The 23,905-nt window shown below is 53.7% G+C and overlaps 1 protein-coding gene across 5 annotated transcripts in view; it reads right to left on the bottom strand.

The window, feature by feature from the left end:
- LOC138564559 (zinc finger protein 419-like) overlaps positions 1-23,905 on the bottom strand; it is a 110,025-nt gene that overhangs the window by 77,453 nt on the left and 8,667 nt on the right. For all 5 annotated transcript variants that reach the window (XM_069642920.1, XM_069642922.1, XM_069642919.1 and 2 more), the window contains exon 2: positions 6,289-6,415. In XM_069642920.1, the coding sequence (XP_069499021.1) occupies positions 6,289-6,415 (127 nt within the window). The remainder of the gene's footprint in view (positions 1-6,288; positions 6,416-23,905) is intronic.

The following is a 23,905-nucleotide window of genomic DNA, read 5'->3' as shown; positions in this document are numbered from 1 at the left end:
ACCGCCCCCAATTGTGCGCAGGCACAGGCAGGCCAGAAGCCACATAGGCCCTAGAGATCACAACCCGGAACCACCGGAAAATGGAAACCACAGATGCGTTATGCCCAGCCCCAGCCGGACCACAAGCAATCAGAAGACTATCAGATTGGTGGAAAAAGCAAACCAAGCCAAATACTCCAACGCGTCCCGTTGAACATCAATGTTAAGCCGAGCCACCTCCTCATGCATTCTTGGATCATGAAAGAAGTCAGGGAGAACCAGACCCTGAGAGGTGTGAAAACCGAGAGACAACTGAAGGGAGAAACATCGGACCACACCCCGGCACCACCGAGTCTGGCAGCACCCTCAGGAAAGGAGGGTGACATAAGAGCCCCAATCCCCCCAAGCCTACGGGCAGAAGTGAGGGCAATAAGAAAAGCAGATTTCAGTGTAAGATGTTTGATATCAATCTCGGAAATGGGCTCAAAAGGAGGCCCGTGAAGGAACCGTAATACAAGAGGGAGATCCCAAGAGGAAAGCCCTTTATCAGCACAAGGACGGGAAGAAGAAAAACCCTGGATCAATTTCCCCACCAACACCTCCCCATCCAAGTGACCGTCAGAGTCCCCCAAAAGTAATTTCATGGAGGCCTACTGAGAGTGAAGCCTGGAAAAACTGCCAGGCCCCTGTCAAAACCCCTCCTGGAGGAACTGAAGGATAGCAGAGGCCAGAACGCAGGGGAGGGATCCCAGACCGCCCATACCAGTCTCGGAAATGGCCCCAGTGTCTGCCTTACACCTTCAGAGTGGAGGGTCTAAGAGCATCCATTTGGACCCAACTACAGGATCTGAGAACCCCCGAGATATCAACCTAGACTGAGCAATAGCCACACCGCCCATTGCATCTGGTGGAATTCCAACCGCAGATCCCCTTGAAGGGGACACGGCCACCTCGGAACCAGCCAAGGTTCCTAGGACCGAAGCTCCAACAGAGAGGGGAGCCAACTCCGGCGGGACCAGAACAGAGCTAACAACAACACAGTCACCCTGGACACTCTGATGCGCCAAACCACCCGGGGCAGAAGGGGAATAGGCGGAAAGGCATAAAGGAAAACCCCAAGGCCACTGTACAGAGAGGGCGTCCATCCCCCAATCCCCTCAGCCTGAAACCTAGAGCAGAAGAGGGGAACTTCTGCTGAGGCCGGGGATGCAAACAGGTCTAGAACCAGGGACCCTAATCTGACACAGGTCACCGCAAAGACCTGGGCCAACAGGACCAGTTCCGCAGAGGAGTGAAAACCGGCGTCTGAGAAGATCCACTTGAACATTGTCCACCCTTCTGATACGTGAGGCCACCAGAGACACCAAATGAGAGTCCTCCCAGGTGCCTATCAGCGCTGCCAGAGCATTCAAGGAGTGGCCGGAACCCCTTTTGCAGTTGACAAATGCCAAGGCCATCGTATTGTCCGATCGGACCAAAAACCGCCGACCGTCCAGCAACTCCTCGAAGTACACCAGAGGTTGGACAATGGCACAACTCCTGCCAATTGGATGATCGCTGGCTCTCCCCAGATCTCACAACCCTTGAGCTGAGGGGACCCCCAATGTAGACCCTTTCTGCTGGTGTTGGTAGTAGGAGAGGCCACAGGAGGAAGGACCATGCACACCTCAGCCTGTAGACCTGAAACCCCCCGCCACCATAGCAGGGACACTCGCAGCGCTGGGGACACTGAAAACAAAACTACGAAAGCTGAGATGTCGGGAGCCAGTGGGAGAGAGTATAAGACACCAGGAGACGTAACCGAAGATGGGCTCAAGGAACTGGAAAACATGCAAGACGCCACGTGCCCCGTAACTTCAGCAACAGGCGAGCCGAGACATACTGCCTTCTGAGAACCCAGCCCAGAACAGCCAGCAAGCGCCCCCCCTGCACAACATCCAGAGTACGCTCTCCCCAGACGTCCGGACAAGCAGTGCAGGGTCTTGAGACCCATAAGCAGGTGACACATCCTAGAAGGCATAGGGACCAGGAACACCCGCAAGTAGAAAACTTGACCCCGAACAGGGAGAGGAACGGGCAAGACGGTAACCCACAACAACCGTTCGGAGAGAACGGATCCCATGGCCAACTACTTGGACCGTGAGCTGGGTACCAAAGTCCTAACCATGCAAACCTGGACAGGAGGAGACAGGAACGGCAACTGATACCCCCTCCAGAAGGAGCCCATTACCCAGGAAGCCAAACCCCACCGGTCCCATACACCTCCGAGAAGATAGAGACGAGGAGCCAGGGAAAACCGCCAGTCACTGCACTTGCACCAGAGGGAAATCACAGGACGTTGAAACAGGCCTGCGCCACTATATAACAGCATGCTTGTCAGCCCACAAAAAGATCTGACCTATCAAAAGGAAGATACTGGACAGCCCAGAAGTCCAGCAGACTATGGCCCCCTCAGCTGACAGAGGAGCCACCAGGCTGGCGTCAAAAGGGCAGAGTACTGTCACAAAGCGGGGCAAAGCAATCCATCCCGGATAGCTGACATCAAAGGCAACCCCCTACCTGTGGTATTCCTACACTGGAAAAACCCACTGAAGTGACATCCCCCTCCACCGGCACCAGGGGCTCTGAGAACCCCTCTAAGCACAGACATGTGCCACCATGTGCCCTATCACTTCCCACAAGTCTGAGAGGAGGCGTGAAAGCAACACGTCGGCACCGGAGGACCTAGGCCCTAAAAGAAGAGACACTGGGAACCGTCTGAATGGCCATTACTTCCATGATGCATTTTGTATAATTCCATGCCGGACAAGGGAAAAGAAAATCATCTCCTTGGACTTTCCCTCGCGCAGTTTAGAGGAAGAGAACAGGACAAGGAGTCTGCGTCCATAGCTAGCACAGACCCAAACACACCACTAACACGCCACATGACTGAGAGGTGGCTTGAGCCCTGTATCCAGTAGCTGGTAGCCCCAAGCTCTAAATCGTTCCAATGCATCCGTCTAGGAAGGATGAAATGCCGAGTCAGCACCGCAGAGACTCGAACCCGAAGTGTAGACTATGCCAGGCCGGTACCCTTCCGGCCGCTTGCAGACGCGTCCAAATATGCACCGTTTTCACAGGCTGCACACAAAGAATGCAGCCAACATCCGGTGCATCCTGGGCTGCGTGTGTCTGAGGAGCGGGTAGTATGTGACATGCCTGTGACAGAACAGAGCCCCCGCACTTTCAAAGACTCTGTCATAGTCACCCCACGACAAGAAGCAGGGAGGCCTCACAAAAAAATGAAGGCTAGGCCATACTGCCAAGTGCTTGCCATCATTTTCAATAAAGATGTGTACACAGAGCACGAGGTAACGGCCTTTCGAAGGAGTCAAGATGGCCATACCAGCAAGAGAGGGGAAAACATCAAGCACAGTCCTCCCCTCTCCTTACCTTCCCCCAGAGAATGCAGCTAACATCCGGTGCATCCTGGGCCGTGTGTCTCTGAGGAGCGGGTGGTATGTGACATGCCCGCGACAGAACAGAGCCCCCGCACTCCCAAAGACTCTCTGCCACTGTCACCCCACGACAAGAAGCAGAGAGGCCTCACAACAAAAAGGGAAGGCTAGCCCATACTGCCAAGTGCTTGCCATCATTTCCAATAAAGATGTGTACACAGAGCACGAGGTAACGGCCTTTCGAAGGAGTCAAGATGGCCATACCAGCAAGAGAGGGGAAAACATCAAGCACAGTCCTCCCCTCTCCTTACCTTCCCCCAGAGAATGCAGCTAACATCCGGTGCATCCTGGGCCGTGTGTCTCTGAGGAGCGGGTGGTATGTGACATGCTTGCGACAGAACAGAGCCCCCGCACTTTCAAATACTCTGTCATAGTCACCCCACGACAAGAAGCAGAGAGGCCTCACAACAAAAGGGAAGGCTTAGCCCATACTGCCAAGTGCTTGCCATCATTTCCAATAAAGATGTGCACACAAGGCACGAGGAAAACGGCATGTTGAAGGAGTCAAGATGGCCATACCAGCAGGAGAGGGGAAAAATATCAAGCACAGTCCTCCCCTCTCCTTACCTTCCCCCAGATAATGCAGCTAACATCCGGTGCATCCTGGGCCGTGTGTCTGAGGAGCAGGTGGTATGTGACATGCCTGCGACAGAACAGAGCCCCCGCACTCCCAAAGACTCTCTGCCACTGTCACCCCACGACAAGAAGCAGAGAGGCCTCACAACAAAAGGGAAGGCTAGCCCATACTGCCAAGTCGAATCAAGACGGCCAAAACAGGAGGAGAGGGGAAAAACATCAAGCCCAGTCCTCCCCTCTCCTTACCTTCCCGGGGCCGTGCAGGACCCGGGACACAATGCTCACGCTGCAGTCCGGAGCCCAGCAAAGAACCGAGCGAGGCAATCCAGCTCAACTGTGACCCCAAGCCCCGCAGGGGGCCCAGGAGCAGCGCCGCACCTGAGGGAGCCGAGGGCCCCGCCACACAGCCCCCCCCAGGGGGCCAGCAATCGGTGCTCCCTGGTGCCCCGCACCGGGAAGAAAAAGTCCAACCTGCCAGAGGCAGGAAAAATTAAACTGAGTGACATGGATGTGGGGGAGGAGTTATAGAGAAATAGAAGAAGGTCCTGTGTCGGAGGCAGGTGCCTCATGAAGTAAGTACTGGGACGAGGAAGAGTGGACGTGGAGGTAATGTTCTAGGTGTATATACACGTTTAATGAGTACCAGAGACACTATATAGCACGTCGGAACGTGTGTTGTTTTACTGAGAAATCATTGTAGGTGCATTCAATGGGCCTCATTACACGGTAGGCGGTAAGCATGGCGCTAATTTGCCGCCGGTATTTTACCGTGTCCGCCTTGGTGGATGGCGGAATTACGGCCCTACTCCAAGGTGAGCGGGGGCGGTAATTCCCCATTCACCATTGCCCTTCCCCATTCCCATTTTTGCCCCATAGGGCTCAATGGGAATGGGGAAGGCGCTAATTACGCTACCACAAATTGCAGTACCGTAATTAGCACCAAGGTCCCTTTGCGGGTTCGTTTTTTAACGCCTGCTTAAAGTACCAACCCGCAAAGGGACCTCGTAATAAGGCGGTAAGGGTTAACGGTCACCGGTACCCTTACCGCCTACTGTGTAATGAGGCCCAATGACTTTGTATTAGTAGGTCTAGCACCGTCAGTGAATGAGCCGCAGGACCCGCCCATTAATCAGGTGCGTTCCATGTCAGGAAAGCCCACCCAAAACCACTGCTAGGCCCTTGTATACCTCATGCAGGGGCTTTAATGAGTCACCAAGATTTCAATTGCGGCTTCTTACATTTTAAGGCAGTGCTTTCAGTAGCAGACGTGCTGCCGCTTGATGCCTCTGGACCCAATTCGCCTTTCGACATCAACTCCGGACTCAAGATCTTGTCACTGCAAATGCAAACTTCCATTTTGCTCAAATTCGCATGCTACTGAACAAGTTGGACAAGGAACTAGAGGTGGTGATTGACAGAGGGCTTTATCTTAACTCTTGAACTTCTAGCTGAATTCATGACCTATTCTGGAGTTGTGCCAGACTCAGTGTTATGCTTCCACTTTGAATCAGTGCAAACTCAGTGTTATTCTGCCCCTCTGAATCAGTGCAGACTCAGTGTTATCCTGCCCCTTTGAATCAGTGCAGACTCAGTGTTATCCTGCCCCTTTGAATCAGTGCAGACTCAGTGTTATCCTGCCGCCCTGTGAATCGGTGCAGACTCCGTGTTATCCTGCCCCTCTGAATCAGTGCAGACTCAGTGTTATCCTGCCCCTCTGAATCAGTGCAGACTCAGTGCAGACTCAGTGTTATGCTGCCCCTCTGAATCAGTGCAGACTCAGTGCAGACTCAGTGTTATGCTGCCCCTCTGAATCAGTGCAGACTACCCGGTACCAGAATGTCGGACTTAGTTTTAAGTCAATGATTTCTTTGCTTTCTTGGCTCTGATAATAGTCCACTGCGTGGATTCGACTTTATGTTCTTTCCATATAAATCCTCTCAGTACCACTGCGCCAACATCTGCAGAACTGCCCTTTGCCACAGCGGCGAGCAGCTCTGACACGCCTTTACTTTTATTCCTAATATTTTAACACATCTCCCATACTACTAGCAAATAATCACATAAAAGTCATTATACCAAAGAGAATAAGTATAACACACAATAAAAACGCAGACACAATTCTTTGTACAAAATGAGGGACAGAAAATAGAAATTATGTTGTGTAGGTAATGTGTGATGCATTCTATTGATTGTTAATCACATAGATGAATAAAAACCAAGTCAGATCAATCTTTACCCAGTGAGATCAAAGCCTGGTGGATTTCGTTCATCACGTTCCTGTAAAGTTCCTTCTGCCAATCCTGTAAAAGCTTCCACTCCTCTTCAGAGAAATAGACAGCAGCATCTTGGAATGCAACGTGTGCCTGGAACAGACAATAATGTCACTTAACTTTCCACTCAAATCCATTCCCTCAAATACCTCTTATGAAGAAATGAAAGTCGCTTACAATTGATAACCACTTCCATGACACTCATTTGCGCCTCACCTGCACCTTCCTCTTCCTAATAGGGTTTGGATAGTGCCTACTGCTGAATTCATCTCCTGTGAGAGCTATAGCCGATGCCAACAATGGTATGTATGCATTACTCCAATCGTTAATATGCATATCACACACAGAGCACTGCAAACTATAGTCCTGTGCCACCTGGCCTGAATGCACAGCCTGTGTCGCCTTTCCCCAGCACTGAATGCACAGCCCGTGTCGCCTTTCCCCAGCACTGAATGCACAGCCCGTGTCGCCTTTCCCCAGCACTGAATGCACAGCCTGTGTCGCCTTTCCCCAGCACTGAATGTACAGGGTGTGTCGCCTTTCCCCAGCACTGAATGCACAGCCCGTGTCGCCTTTCCCCAGCACTGAATGCACAGGGTGTGTCGCCTTTCCCCAGCACTGAATGCACAGGCCGTGTCGCTTTTCCCCAGCACTGAATGCACAGCCTGTGTTGCCTTTCCCCAGCACTGAATGCACAGGGTGTGTCGCCTTTCCCCAGCCCTAAATGCACAGGACGTGTCGCTTTTCCCCAGCACTGAATGCACAGCCCGTGTCGCCTTTCCGCAGCACTGAATGCACAGCCCGTGTCGCCTTTCCCCAGCACTGAATGCACAGGGTGTGTCGCCTTTCCCCAGCACTGAATGCACAGGCCGTGTCGCTTTTCCCCAGCACTGAATGCACAGCCCGTGTCGCCTTTCCCCAGCACTGAATGCACAGCCCGTGTCGCCTTTCCCCAGCACTGAATGCACAGGGTGTGTCGCCTTTCCCCAGCACTGAATGCACAGCCCGTGTTGCCTTTCCCCAGCACTGAATGCACAGGGTGTGTCGCCTTTCCCCAGCACTGAATGCACAGCTCGTGTCACCTTTCCCCAGCACTGAATGCACAGCTCATGTCGCCTTTCCCCAGCACTGAATGCACAGGGTGTGTCGTCTTTCCCCAGCACTAAATGCACAGGGTGTGTCACCTTTGCCCAGCACTGAATGCACAGCCCGTGTCGCTTTTCCCCAGCACTGAATGCACAGCCCGTTTCACTTTTCCCCAGCACTGAATGCACAGCCCGTGTCGCCTTTCCCCAGCACTGAATGGACAGGGTGTGTCGCCTTTCCCCAGCACTGAATGCACAGCCCGTGTCGCCTTTCCCCAGCACTGAATGCACAGCCCGTGTCGCCTTTCCCCAGCACTGAATGCACAGCCCGTGTCGCCTTTCCCCAGCACTGAATGCAAAGCCCGTGTCGCCTTTCCCCAGCACTGAATGCATTGTCCGTGTCGCCTTTTCCCAGCACTGAATGCACAGCCCGTGTCGCCTTTCCCCAGCACTGAATGCACAGGGTGTGTCACCTTTCCCCAGCACTGAATGCACAGCTCGTGTCGCCTTTCCCCGGCACTGAATGCACAGGGTGTGTCGCCTTTCCCCAGCACTGAATGCACAGGGTGTGTCGCCTTTCCCCAGCACTGAATGCACAGCCCGTGTCGCCTTTCCCCAGCACTGAATGCACAGGCTGTGTCGCTTTTCCCCAGCACTGAATGTACAGGGTGTGTCGCCTTTCCCCAGCACTGAATGCACAGCCCGTGTCGCCTTTCCCCAGCACTGAATGCACAGGGTGTGTCGCCTTTCCCCAGCACTGAATGCACAGGCCGTGTCGCTTTTCCCCAGCACTGAATGCACAGCCTGTGTTGCCTTTCCCCAGCACTGAATGCACAGGGTGTGTCGCCTTTCCCCAGCCCTAAATGCACAGGCCGTGTCGCTTTTCCCCAGCACTGAATGCACAGCCCGTGTCGCCTTTCCGGAGCACTGAATGCACAGCCCGTGTCGCCTTTCCCCAGCACTGAATGCACAGGGTGTGTCGCCTTTCCCCAGCACTGAATGCACAGGCCGTGTCGCCTTTCCCCAGCACTGAATGCACAGCCCGTGTCGCCTTTCCCCAGCACTGAATGCACAGCCCGTGTCGCCTTTCCCCAGCACTGAATGCACAGCCCGTGTCGCCTTTCCCCAGCACTGAATGCACAGGGTGTGTCGCCTTTCCCCAGCACTGAATGCACACCCCGTGTTGCCTTTCCCCAGCACTGAATGCACAGGGTGTGTCGCCTTTCCCCAGCACTGAATGCACAGCTCGTGTCACCTTTCCCCAGCACTGAATGCACAGCTCATGTCGCCTTTCCCCAGCACTGAATGCACAGGGTGTGTCGTCTTTCCCCAGCACTAAATGCACAGGGTGTGTCACCTTTGCCCAGCACTGAATGCACAGCCCGTGTCGCTTTTCCCCAGCACTGAATGCACAGCCCGTTTTGCTTTTCCCCAGCACTGAATGCACAGCCCGTGTCGCCTTTCCCCAGCACTGAATGGACAGGGTGTGTCGCCTTTCCCCAGCACTGAATGCACAGCCCGTGTCGCCTTTCCCCAGCACTGAATACACAGCCCGTGTCGCCTTTCCCCAGCACTGAATGCACAGCCCGTGTCGCCTTTCCCCAGCACTGAATGCAAAGCCCGTGTCGCCTTTCCCCAGCACTGAATGCATTGTCCGTGTCGCCTTTTCCCAGCACTGAATGCACAGCCCGTGTCGCCTTTCCCCAGCACTGAATGCACAGGGTGTGTCACCTTTCCCCAGCACTGAATGCACAGCTCGTGTCGCCTTTCCCCAGCACTGAATGCACAGGGTGTGTCGCCTTTCACCAGCACTGAATGCACAGGGTGTGTCGCCTTTCCCCGGCACTGAATGCACAGCCCGTGTCGCCTTTCCCCAGCACTGAATGCACAGGCTGTGTCGCCTTTCCCCAGCATTGAATGCACAACCCGTGTCACCTTTCCCCAGCACTGAATGCACAGCTCGTGTCGCCTTTCCCCAGCACTGAATGCACAGGGTGTGTCGCTTTTCCCCAGCACTGAATGCACAGGATGTGTCGCCTTTCCCCAGCACTGAATGCACAGCCCGTGTCGCCTTTCCCCAGCACTGAATGCACAGGGTGTGTCGCCTTTCCCCAGCACTGAATGCACAGCCCGTGTCGCCTTTCCCCAGCACTGAATGCACAGGGTGTGTCGCCTTTCCCCAGCACTGAATGCACAGCCCGTGTCGCCTTTCCCCAGCACTGAATGCACAGCCCTTGTCACCTTTCCCCAGCACTGAATGCACAGCCCGTGTCGCCTTTCCCCAGCACTGAATGCACAGGATTGTGTTGCCTCTCCCCAGCACCGAATGCAGGGTGTTGCACATGTGCAGCCTTTCTGCAGAGCGCTATTCAACCTGTTCTTAATGCACAGATTCTGCTGCCTGGGCTTAACACACAATGAGACACAAAGCTCTGCATGCCATTGGACCGAGGGGTGGGAACCCGCGTCATCTCTCCATAACACAGACTGTGCAGCCTGCCCTTAATACATAGCATGTGTGATCATACCCAGATAGCCTCCATCTAGGCCCACCCAAAAAGGTGTAATTTGTTACAAAAGGGCCACCGTGCCACTTGGGAAAGTGAGACTTGTCTCTGAGTTTATCTGATAGTTTTCATAGTACGATGGACATTGTGATGAATCGTGATAATGATATGATAGGTTATTTATAACGCACGGACCCGGGGATCGAACCTGTGTTGCTCTGTGTCATCTTGCTTCCAAGGCGAGTACGTTGCCCCTGAGCTATCCACCCGAGACTCATTGATACCTTCGCCAAAAGTGTCTGGAATGGGCATGCAATTGTATGGAAAGTGTTGCTGGGACGTCAACTGTAGATAATCGCCCTTGGGATTGATAGTCACGGTCCCATATTATTGCTTCCCACTCCACCTTTATCACTGAACCCAATAAATTCCCACAAGGCCCATGATAAATGTGGCCCAGCTGTCACACTCATTCACACGGCAATCTACCTGTGCCCAAACACTATGCACTGGCGCTTCTATACCCCTTCCACACTGCTCAGCTCTGCTGATCTAGAACACTATGCACTGGCGCTTCTATACCGCCTCCACACTGCTCAGCTCTGCCGATCTAGAACACTATGCACTGGCGCTTCTATACCGCCTCCACACTGCTCAGCTCTGCTAATCCAGAACACTATGCACTGGCGCTTCTATACCGCCTTCACTGCTCACCTCTGCTAATCCAGAGCACTATGCACTGGCGCTCCTATACCGCCTCCACACTGCTCACCTCTGCCAATCTAGAACACTATGCACTGGCGCTTCTATACCGCCTCCACACTGCTCACCTCTGCCGATCTAGAACACTATGCACTGGCGCTTCTATATCGCCTTCACACTGCTCAGCTCTCCCGATCTAGAACACTATGCACTGGCGCTTCTATACCGCCTCCACACTGCTCAGCTCTGCTGATCTAGAACACTATGCACTGGCGCTTCTATACCGCCTCCACACTGCTCACCTCTGCCGATCTAGAACACTATGCACTGGCGCTTCTATACCGCCTCCACACTGCTCACCTCTGCCGATCTAGAACACTATGCACTGGCGCTTCTATACCGCCACGACACTGCTCACCTCTGCTGATCTAGAACACTATGCACTGTCGCTTCGATACCGCCTCCACACTGCTCACCTCTGCTGATCTAGAACACTATGCACTGGCGCTTCTATACCGCCTCCACACTGCTCACCTCTGCCGATCTAGAACACTATGCACTGGCGCTTCTATACCGCCTCCACACTGCTCAGCTCTGCCGATCTAGAACACTATGCACTGGCGCTTCTATACCGCCTCCACACTGCTCAGCTCTGCTGATCTAGAACACTATGCACTGGCGCTTCTATACCGCCTCCACACTGCTCAGCTCTGCCAATCTAGAACACTATGCACTGGCACTTCGATACCGCCTCCACACTGCTCAGCTCTGCCAATCTAGAACACTATGCACTGGCGCTTCGATACCGCCTCCACACTGCTCAGCTCTGCTAATCTAGAACACTATGCACTGGCGCTTCGATACCGCCTCCACACTGCTCACCTCTGCTAATCTAGAACACTATGCACTGGCGCTTCTATACCGCCTCCACACTGCTCACCTCTGCTAATCTAGAACACTATGCACTGGCGCTTCGATACCGCCTCCACACTGCTCACCTCTGCTAATCTAGAGCACTATGCACTGGCGCTTCGATACCGCCTCCACACTGCTCACCTCTGCTAATCTAGAGCACTATGCACTGGCGCTTCGATACCGCCTCCACACTGCTCACCTCTGCTAATCTAGAGCACTATGCACTGGCGCTTCGATACCGCCTCCACACTGCTCACCTCTGCCAATCTAGAACACTATGCACTGGCGCTTCGATACCGCCACCACACTGCTCACCTCTGCCAATCTAGAACACTATGCACTGGTGCTTCTATACCGCCTCCACACTGCTCACCTCTGCCAATCTAGAACACTATGCACTGGCGCTTCTATACCGCCTCCACACTGCTCACCTCTGCCAATCTAGAACACTATGCACTGTTGCTTCGATACCGCCTCCACACTGCTCACCTCTGCTAATCTAGAACACTATGCACTGGCGCTTCAATACCGCCTCCACACTGCTCACCTCTGCCAATCTAGAAAACTATGCACTGGCGCTTCTATACCGCCTCCACACTGCTCACCTCTGCCAATCTAGAGCACTATGCACTGGCGCTTCGATACCGCCTCCACACTGCTCACCTCTGCCAATCTAGAGCACTATGCACTGGCGCTTCGATACCGCCTCCACACTGCTCACCTCTGCTAATCTAGAGCACTATGCACTGGCGCTTCGATACCGCCTCCACACTGCTCACCTCTGCTAATCTAGAACACTATGCACTGGCGCTTCGATACCGCCTCCACACTGCTCACCTCTGCTAATCTAGAACACTATGCACTGGCGCTTCGATACCGCCTCCACACTGCTCACCTCTGCTAATCTAGAACACTATGCACTGGCGCTTCGATACCGCCTCCACACTGCTCACCTCTGCTAATCTAGAACACTATGCACTGGCGCTTCTATACCGCCACCACACTGCTCACCTCTGCTAATCTAGAACACTATGCACTGGCGCTTCGATACCGCCTCCACACTGCTCAGCTCTGCTAATCTAGAACACTATGCACTGGCGCTTCGATACCTCCTCCACACTGCTCACCTCTGCTAATCTAGAACACTAGGCACTGGCGCTTCGATACCGCCTCCACACTGCTCACCTCTGCTAATCTAGAACACTAGGCACTGGCGCTTCTATACCGCCTCCACACTGCTCACCTCTGCCAATCTAGAACACTATGCACTGGCGCTTCTATACCGCCTCCACACTGCTCACCTCTGCCAATCTAGAGCACTATGCACTGTCGCTTCGATACCGCCTCCACACTGCTCACCTCTGCCAATCTAGAGCACTATGCACTGGCGCTTCTATACCGCCTCCACACTGCTCACCTCTGCCAATCTAGAGCACTATGCACTGGCGCTTCGATACCGCCTCCACACTGCTCACCTCTGCTAATCTAGAGCACTATGCACTGGCGCTTCGATACCGCCTCCACACTGCTCACCTCTGCTAATCTAGAGCACTATGCACTGGCGCTTCTATACCGCCTCCACACTGCTCACCTCTGCTAATCTAGAGCACTATGCACTGGCGCTTCGATACCGCCTCCACACTGCTCAGCTCTGCTAATCTAGAACACTATGCACTGTCGCTTCGATACCGCCTCCACACTGCTCACCTCTGCTAATCTAGAACACTAGGCACTGGCGCTTCGATACCGCCTCCACACTGCTCACCTCTGCTAATCTAGAACACTAGGCACTGGCGCTTCTATACCGCCTCCACACTGCTCACCTCTGCCAATCTAGAACACTAGGCACTGGCGCTTCTATACCGCCTCCACACTGCTCACCTCTGCCAATCTAGAACACTATGCACTGGCGCTTCGATACCGCCTCCACACTGCTCACCTCTGCCAATCTAGAGCACTATGCACTGGCGCTTCGATACCGCCTCCACACTGCACAGCTCTGCCAATCTAGAACACTATGCACTGGCGCTTCTATACCGCCTCCACACTGCTCACCTCTGCCAATCTAGAACACTATGCACTGTTGCTTCGATACCGCCTCCACACTGCTCACCTCTGCTAATCTAGAACACTATGCACTGGCGCTTCGATACCGCCTCCACACTGCTCACCTCTGCTAATCTAGAACACTAGGCACTGGCGCTTCGATACCGCCTCCACACTGCTCACCTCTGCTAATCTAGAACACTATGCACTGGCGCTTCTATACCGCCTCCACACTGCTCACCTCTGCCAATCTAGAACACTATGCACTGGCGCTTCGATACCGCCTCCACACTGCTCAGCTCTGCCAATCTAGAACACTATGCACTGGCGCTTCGATACCGCCTCCACACTGCTCAGCTCTGCTAATCTAGAACACTATGCACTGGCGCTTCGATACCGCCTCCACACTGCTCACCTCTGCTAATCTAGAACACTATGCACTGGCGCTTCGATACCGCCTCCACACTGCTCACCTCTGCCAATCTAGAGCACTATGCACTGGCGCTTCTATACCGCCTCCACACTGCTCACCTCTGCTAATCTAGAGCACTATGCACTGGCGCTTCGATACCGCCTCCACACTGCTCACCTCTGCTAATCTAGAGCACTATGCACTGGCGCTTCTATACCGCCTCCACACTGCTCACCTCTGCTAATCTAGAGCACTATGCACTGGCGCTTCGATACCGCCTCCACACTGCTCACCTCTGCTAATCTAGAGCACTATGCACTGGCGCTTCTATACCGCCACGACACTGCTCACCTCTGCTAATCTAGAACACTATGCACTGGCGCTTCGATACCGCCTCCACACTGCTAAGCTCTGCTAATCTAGAACACTATGCACTGCCGCTTCGATACCGCCTCCACACTGCTCAGCTCTGCTAATCTAGAACACTAGGCACTGGCGCTTCGATACCCCCTCCACACTGCTCAGCTCTGCTAATCTAGAACACTAGGCACTGGCGCTTCTATACCACCTCCACACTGCTCACCTCTGCCAATCTAGAACACTATGCACTGGCGCTTCGATACCGCCTCCACACTGCTCACCTCTGCCAATCTAGAACACTATGCACTGGCGCTTCGATACCGCCTCCACACTGCTCACCTCTGCTAATCTAGAACACTATGCACTGGCGCTCCTATACCGCCTCCACACTGCTCACCTCTGCCGATCTAGAACACTATGCACTGGCGCTTCTATACCGCCTCCACACTGCTCACCTCTGCCGATCTAGAACACTATGCACTGGCGCTTCTATACCGCCTCCACACTGCTCAGCTCTGCTGATCTAGAACACTATGCACTGGCGCTTCTATACCGCCTCCACACTGCTCACCTCTGCCGATCTAGAACACTATGCACTGGCGCTTCGATACCGCCTCCACACTGCTCACCTCTGCTAATCTAGAGCACTATGCACTGGCGCTTCTATACCGCCACGACACTGCTCACCTCTGCTGATCTAGAACACTATGCACTGGCGCTTCGATACCGCCTCCACACTGCGCACCTCTGCTGATCTAGAACACTATGCACTGGCGCTTCTATACCGCCTCCACACTGCTCACCTCTGCCGATCTAGAACACTATGCACTGGCGCTTCTATACCGCCTCCACACTTCTCAGCTCTGCTGATCTAGAACACTATGCACTGGCGCTTCTATACCGCCTCCACACTGCTCAGCTCTGCTAATCTAGAACACTATGCACTGGCGCTTCGATACCGCCTCCACACTGCTCAGCTCTGCCAATCTAGAACACTATGCACTGGCGCTTCGATACCGCCTCCACACTGCTCACCTCTGCCAATCTAGAACACTATGCACTGGCGCTTCGATACCGCCTCCACACTGCTCACCTCTGCTAATCTAGAACACTATGCACTGGCGCTTCGATACCGCCTCCACACTGCTCACCTCTGCTAATCTAGAGCACTATGCACTGGCGCTTCGATACCGCCTCCACACTGCTCACCTCTGCTAATCTAGAGCACTATGCACTGGCGCTTCGATACCGCCTCCACACTGCTCACCTCTGCTAATCTAGAGCACTATGCACTGGCGCTTCGATACCGCCTCCACACTGCTCACCTCTGCTAATCTAGAGCACTATGCACTGGCGCTTCGATACCGCCTCCACACTGCTCACCTCTGCTAATCTAGAGCACTATGCACTGGCGCTTCGATACCGCCTCCACACTGCTCACCTCTGCTAATCTAGAGCACTATGCACTGGCGCTTCTATACCGCCACCACACTGCTCACCTCTGCTAATCTAGAACACTATGCACTGTCGCTTCGATACCGCCTCCACACTGCTCAGCTCTGCTAATCTAGAACACTATGCACTGTCGCTTCGATACCGCCTCCACACTGCTCAGCTCTGCTAATCTAGAACACTATGCACTGGCGCTTCGATACCGCCTCCACACTGCTCACCTCTGCTAATCTAGAACACTATGCACTGGCGCTTCTATACCGCCTCCACACTGCTCACCTCTGCTAATCTAGAGCACTATGCACTGGCGCTTCGATACCGCCTCCACACTGCTCACCTCTGCTAATCTAGAGCACTATGCACTGGCGCTTCGATACCGCCTCCACACTGCTCACCTCTGCTAATCTAGAGCACTATGCACTGGCGCTTCTATACCGCCTCCACACTGCTCACCTCTGCTAATCTAGAGCACTATGCACTGGCGCTTCGATACCGCCTCCACACTGCTCACCTCTGCCAATCTAGAACACTATGCACTGGCGCTTCGATACCGCCACCACACTGCTCACCTCTGCCAATCTAGAACACTATGCACTGGTGCTTCTATACCGCCTCCACACTGCTCACCTCTGCCAATCTAGAACACTATGCACTGGCGCTTCTATACCGCCTCCACACTGCTCACCTCTGCCAATCTAGAACACTATGCACTGTTGCTTCGATACCGCCTCCACACTGCTCACCTCTGCTAATCTAGAACACTATGCACTGGCGCTTCGATACCGCCTCCACACTGCTCACCTCTGCCAATCTAGAAAACTATGCACTGGCGCTTCTATACCGCCTCCACACTGCTCACCTCTGCCAATCTAGAGCACTATGCACTGGCGCTTCGATACCGCCTCCACACTGCTCACCTCTGCCAATCTAGAGCACTATGCACTGGCGCTTCGATACCGCCTCCACACTGCTCACCTCTGCCAATCTAGAGCACTATGCACTGGCGCTTCGATACCGCCTCCACACTGCTCACCTCTGCTAATCTAGAACACTATCCACTGGCGCTTCGATACCGCCTCCACACTGCTCACCTCTGCTAATCTAGAACACTATGCACTGGCGCTTCGATACCGCCTCCACACTGCTCACCTCTGCTAATCTAGAACACTATGCACTGGCGCTTCGATACCGCCTCCACACTGCTCACCTCTGCTAATCTAGAACACTATGCACTGGCGCTTCGATACCGCCTCCACACTGCTCACCTCTGCTAATCTAGAACACTATGCACTGGCGCTTCGATACCGCCTCCACACTGCTCACCTCTGCTAATCTAGAACACTATGCACTGGCGCTTCGATACCGCCTCCACACTGCTCACCTCTGCTAATCTAGAGCACTATGCACTGGCGCTTCTATACCGCCACCACACTGCTCACCTCTGCTAATCTAGAACACTATGCACTGTCGCTTCGATACCGCCTCCACACTGCTCAGCTCTGCTAATCTAGAACACTAAGCACTGTCGCTTCGATACCTCCTCCACACTGCTCACCTCTGCTAATCTAGAACACTAGGCACTGGCGCTTCGATACCGCCTCCACACTGCTCACCTCTGCTAATCTAGAACACTATGCACTGGCGCTTCTATACCGCCTCCACACTGCTCACCTCTGCCAATCTAGAACACTATGCACTGGCGCTTCGATACCGCCTCCACACTGCTCACCTCTGCCAATCTAGAGCACTATGCACTGTCGCTTCGATACCGCCTCCACACTGCTCACCTCTGCCAATCTAGAGCACTATGCACTGGCGCTTCGATACCGCCTCCACACTGCTCACCTCTGCCAATCTAGAGCACTATGCACTGGCGCTTCGATACCGCCTCCACACTGCTCACCTCTGCCAATCTAGAGCACTATGCACTGGCGCTTCGATACCGCCTCCACACTGCTCACCTCTGCTAATCTAGAGCACTATGCACTGGCGCTTCTATACCGCCTCCACACTGCTCACCTCTGCTAATCTAGAGCACTATGCACTGGCGCTTCGATACCGCCTCCACACTGCTCAGCTCTGCTAATCTAGAACACTAGGCACTGGCGCTTCGATACCGCCTCCACACTGCTCACCTCTGCTAATCTAGAACACTAGGCACTGGCGCTTCTATACCGCCTCCACACTGCTCACCTCTGCCAATCTAGAACACTAGGCACTGGCGCTTCTATACCGCCTCCACACTGCTCACCTCTGCCAATCTAGAGCACTATGCACTGGCGCTTCGATACCGCCTCCACACTGCTCACCTCTGCCAATCTAGAGCACTATGCACTGGCGCTTCGATACCGCCTCCACACTGCACAGCTCTGCCAATCTAGAACACTATGCACTGGCGCTTCTATACCGCCTCCACACTGCTCACCTCTGCCAATCTAGAACACTATGCACTGTTGCTTCGATACCGCCTCCACACTGCTCACCTCTGCTAATCTAGAACACTATGCACTGGCGCTTCGATACCGCCTCCACACTGCTCACCTCTGCTAATCTAGAACACTAGGCACTGGCGCTTCGATACCGCCTCCACACTGCTCACCTCTGCTAATCTAGAACACTATGCACTGGCGCTTCTATACCGCCTCCACACTGCTCACCTCTGCCAATCTAGAACACTATGCACTGGCGCTTCTATACCGCCTCCACACTGCTCACCTCTGCCAATCTAGAACACTATGCACTGGCGCTTCTATACCGCCTCCACACTGCTCACCTCTGCCAATCTAGAACACTATGCACTGGCGCTTCGATACCGCCTCCACACTGCTCAGCTCTGCTAATCTAGAACACTATGCACTGGCGCTTCGATACCGCCTCCACACTGCTCACCTCTGCCAATCTAGAGCACTATGCACTGGCGCTTCTATACCGCCTCCACACTGCTCACCTCTGCTAATCTAGAGCACTATGCACTGGCGCTTCGATACCGCCTCCACACTGCTCACCTCTGCTAATCTAGAGCACTATGCACTGGCGCTTCTATACCGCCTCCACACTGCTCACCTCTGCTAATCTAGAACACTATGCACTGGCGCTTCGATACCGCCTCCACACTGCTCACCTCTGCTAATCTAGAACACTATGCACTGGCGCTTCGATACCGCCTCCACACTGCTCAGCTCTGCTAATCTAGAACACTATGCACTGGCGCTTCGATACCGCCTCCACACTGCTCACCTCTGCTAATCTAGAACACTAGGCACTGGCGCTTCGATACCCCCTCCACACTGCTCAGCTCTGCTAATCTAGAACACTAGGCACTGGCGCTTCTATACCACCTCCACACTGCTCACCTCTGCCAATCTAGAACACTATGCACTGGCGCTTCGATACCGCCTCCACACTGCTCACCTCTGCCAATCTAGAACACTATGCACTGGCGCTTCGATACCGCCTCCACACTGCTCACCTCTGCTAATCTAGAACACTATGCACTGGCGCTTCGATACCGCCTCCACACTGCTCACCTCTGCCAATCTAGAGCACTATGCACTGGCGCTTCGATACCGCCTCCACACTGCTCACCTCTGCTAATCTAGAACACTATGCACTGGCGCTTCGATACCGCCTCCACACTGCTCACCTCTGCTAATCTAGAGCACTATGCACTGGCGCTTCTATACCGCCACCACACTGCTCACCTCTGCTAATCTAGAACACTATGCACTGTCGCTTCGATACCGCCTCCACACTGCTCAGCTCTGCTAATCTAGAACACTATGCACTGGCGCTTCGATTCCGCCTCCACACTGCTCACCTCTGCTAATCTAGAACACTAGGCACTGGCGCTTCGATACCGCCTCCACACTGCTCACCTCTGCTAATCTAGAACACTAGGCACTGGCGCTTCAATACCGCCTCCACACTGCTCACCTCTGCCAATCTAGAACACTAGGCACTGGCGCTTCTATACCGCCTCCACACTGCTCACCTCTGCCAATCTAGAACACTAGGCACTGTCGCTTCGATACCGCCTCCACACTGCTCACCTCTGCCAATCTAGAACACTATGCACTGTCGCTTCTATACCGCCTCCACACTGCTCACCTCTGCTAATCTAGAGCACTCCATACCGCCTCCACACTGCTCACCTCTGCTAATCTAGAGCACTATGCACTGGCGCTTCGATACCGCCTCCACACTGCTCACCTCTGCTAATCTAGAGCACTATGCGCTGGCGCTTCTATACCGCCACCACACTGCTCACCTCTGCTAATCTAGAACACTATGCACTGGCTCTTCGATACCGCCTCCACACTGCTCACCTCTGCTAATCTAGAGCACTATGCACTGTCGCTTTGATACCGCCTCCACACTGCTCACCTCTGCCAATCTAGAGCACTATGCACTGGCGCTTCGATACCGCCTCCACACTGCTCACCTCTGCCAATCTAGAGCACTATGCACTGGCGCTTCGATACCGCCTCCACACTGCTCACCTCTGCTAATCTAGAACACTAAGCACTGGCGCTTCGATACCGCCTCCACACTGCTCACCTCTGCTTATCTAGAACACTATGCACTGGCTCTTCGATACCGCCTCCACACTGCTCACCTCTGCTAATCTAGAGCACTATGCACTGTCGCTTCGATACCACCTCCCACTGCTCACCTCTGCTAATCTAGAACACTAGGCACTGTCGCTTCGATACCGCCTCCACACTGCTCACCTCTGCTAATCTAGAACACTAGGCACTGTCGCTTCTATACCACCTCCACACTGCTCACCTCTGCTAATCTAGAACACTATGCACTGGCGCTTCTATACCGCCTCCACACTGCTCAGCTCTGCTAATCTAGAACACTATGCACTGTCGCTTCGATACCGCCTCCACACTGCTCACCACTGCCAATCTAGAACACTATGCACTGGCGCTTCGATACCGCCTCCACACTGCTCACCTCTGCTAATCTAGAGCACTATGCACTGGCGCTTCTATACCGCCTCCACACTGCTCAGCTCTGCTAATCTAGAACACTATGCACTGTTGCTTCGATACCGCCTCCACACTGCTCACCACTGCTAATCTAGAACACTATGCACTGGCGCTTCGATACCGCCTCCACACTGCTCACCTCTGCTGATCTAGAACACTATGCACTGGCGCTTCGATACCGCCTCCACACTGCTCACCTCTGCTGATCTAGAGCACTATGCACTGGCGCTTCGATACCGCCTCCACACTGCTCACCTCTGCTGATCTAGAGCACTATGCACTGGCGCTTCGATACCGCCTCCACACTGCTCACCTCTGCCAATCTAGAACACTATGCACTGGCGCTTCTATACCGCCTCCACACTGCTCACCTCTGCCAATCTAGAGCACTATGCACTGGCGCTTCGATACCGCCTCCACACTGCTCACCTCTGCCAATCTAGAGCACTATGCACTGGCGCTTCGATACCGCCTCCACACTGCTCACCTCTGCTAATCTAGAACACTAAGCACTGGCGCTTCGATACCGCCTCCACACTGCTCACCTATGCTAATCTAGAGCACTATGCACTGTCGCTTCGATACCACCTCCCACTGCTCACCTCTGCTAATCTAGAACACTAGGCACTGTCGCTTCGATACCGCCTCCACACTGCTCACCTCTGCTAATCTAGAACACTAGGCACTGGCGCTTCTATACCGCCTCCACACTGCTCACCTCTGCCAATCTAGAACACTATGCACTGGCGCTTCTATACCGCCTCCACACTGCTCACCTCTGCTAATCTAGAACACTATGCACTGTCGCTTCGATACCGCCTCCACACTGCTCACCACTGCTAATCTAGAACACTATGCACTGGCGCTTCGATACCGCCTCCACACTGCTCACCTCTGCTAATCTAGAGCACTATGCACTGGCGCTTCTATACCGCCTCCACACTGCTCAGCTCTGCTAATCTAGAACACTATGCACTGTCGCTTCGATACCGCCTCCACACTGCTCACCACTGCTAATCTAGAACACTATGCACTGGCGCTTCGATACCGCCTCCACACTGCTCACCTCTGCTGATCTAGAACACTATGCACTGGCGCTTCTATACCGCCTCCACACCGCTCACCTCTGCCGATCTAGAACACTATGCACTGGCGCTTCGATACCGTCTCCACACTGCTCGCCTCTGCCGATCTAGAACACTATGCACTGGCGCTTCGATACCGCCTCCACACTGCTCGCCTCTGCCGATCTAGAGCACTATGCACTGGCGCTTCTATACCGCCTCCACACTGCTCGCCTCGGCCGATCTAGAGCACTATGCACTGGCGCTTCTATACCGCCTCCACACTGCTCACCTCTGCCGATCTAGAACACTATGCACTGGCGCTTCACTGGCGCTTCTATACCGCCTCCACACTGCTCACCTCTGCTAATCTAGAACACTATGCAGTGGCGCTTCTATACCGCCTCCACACTGCTCACCTCTGCTAATCTAGAACACTATGCACTGGCGCTTCTATACCGCCTCCACACTGCTCACCTCTGCTAATCTAGAACACTATGCACTGGCGCTTCTATACCGCCTCCACACTGCTCACCTCTGCTAATCTAGAACACTATGCACTGGCGCTTCTATACCGCCACCACACTGCTCACCTCTGCTAATCTAGAACACTATGCACTGTCGCTTCGATACCGCCTCCACACTGCAGAACACTATGCACTGGCGCTTCGATAACGCCTCCACACTGCTCACCTCTGCCAATCTAGAACACTATGCACTGGCGCTTCTATACCGCCTCCACACTGCTCACCTCTGCCAATCTAGAACACTATGCACTGTCGCTTCGATACCGCCTCCACACTGCTCACCTCTGCTAATCTAGAACACTATGCACTGGCGCTTCGATACCGCCTCCACACTGCTCACCTCTGCCAATCTAGAACACTATGCACTGGCGCTTCTATACCGCCTCCACACTGCTCACCTCTGCTAATCTAGAGCACTATGCACTGGTGCTTCGATACCGCCTCCACACTGCTCACCTCTGCTAATCTAGAACACTATGCACTGGCACTTCGATACCGCCTCCACACTGCTCACCTCTGCCAATCTAGAACACTATGCACTGGCGCTTCTATACCGCCTCCACACTGCTCACCTCTGCCAATCTAGAGCACTATGCACTGGCGCTTCGATACCGCCTCCACACTGCTCACCTCTGCTAATCTAGAGCACTATGCACTGGCGCTTCGATACCGCCTCCACACTGCTCACCTCTGCTAATCTAGAACACTATGCACTGGCGCTTCTATACCGCCTCCACACTGCTCACCTCTGCCAATCTAGAACACTATGCACTGGCGCTTCTATACCGCCTCCACACTGCTAATCTAGAACACTATGTACTGGAGCTAATATACCACCTTCACACTGCTCACTTCTGCTAATAATTGGGCATGTGCCTGTAATTGTACAGTCTATAGTAGTATGCGATGTAACTGCTCTGTTTATTTGCAAACTCTCGTATGCTAGAGGCCACACCCCCCAAATTGGTTGAAAGCCATAACAATGGCAGTAAAGCACTATACAAACATCATGTAGGATAACATGTGTATAGCACGCCTTCATATGCACTGGTGCTGTCCTTATATGCCCAGTACAGATGCAGCTAGCAGAGTAGTACCTGTTAATGTCCAGTATGCACAGTTTAGTTTATTGCTTGCTTGCTAGGTGCTTATACAGCACATACATTCCATTTCAAAGCACCCCAAGGCATTATGGAGGGAACATGGGATTATGATACAATGTAACATATACACACATAAACACAGTGTATGAGTATTTAGAACGTGCAAGTGCAGCAAGGAAGAGGCCACTGGGGTAGGTGGTGGAGGGTCTGAGTTTGAGGGAATGGATGAAGTGCCAGGTATGGGACGTGCTAAGCGCCCAGGAGCTACCTTGGGTGGAAGTGCAAGTCACCAGTGCAGAGGGTGTGCCGAGGCAAGTGCTGAAGTAGACAGAAACTGGGGAGATTGGGTGTGGGAGGCCAGGGGCCTGGAAAATGCATAAGGGTCCAAGACACCAATCACAGCAACTGCGAGA

This window comes from Ambystoma mexicanum, chromosome 1p (assembly GCF_040938575.1).
Source record: "Ambystoma mexicanum isolate Mex_15411 chromosome 1p, UKY_AmexF1_1, whole genome shotgun sequence".
Classification (NCBI taxonomy): domain Eukaryota; kingdom Metazoa; phylum Chordata; class Amphibia; order Caudata; family Ambystomatidae; genus Ambystoma; species Ambystoma mexicanum.
The sequence above is the reverse complement of the archived record's forward strand: the minus strand, read 5'-3'. Positions and strand labels throughout refer to the sequence as shown.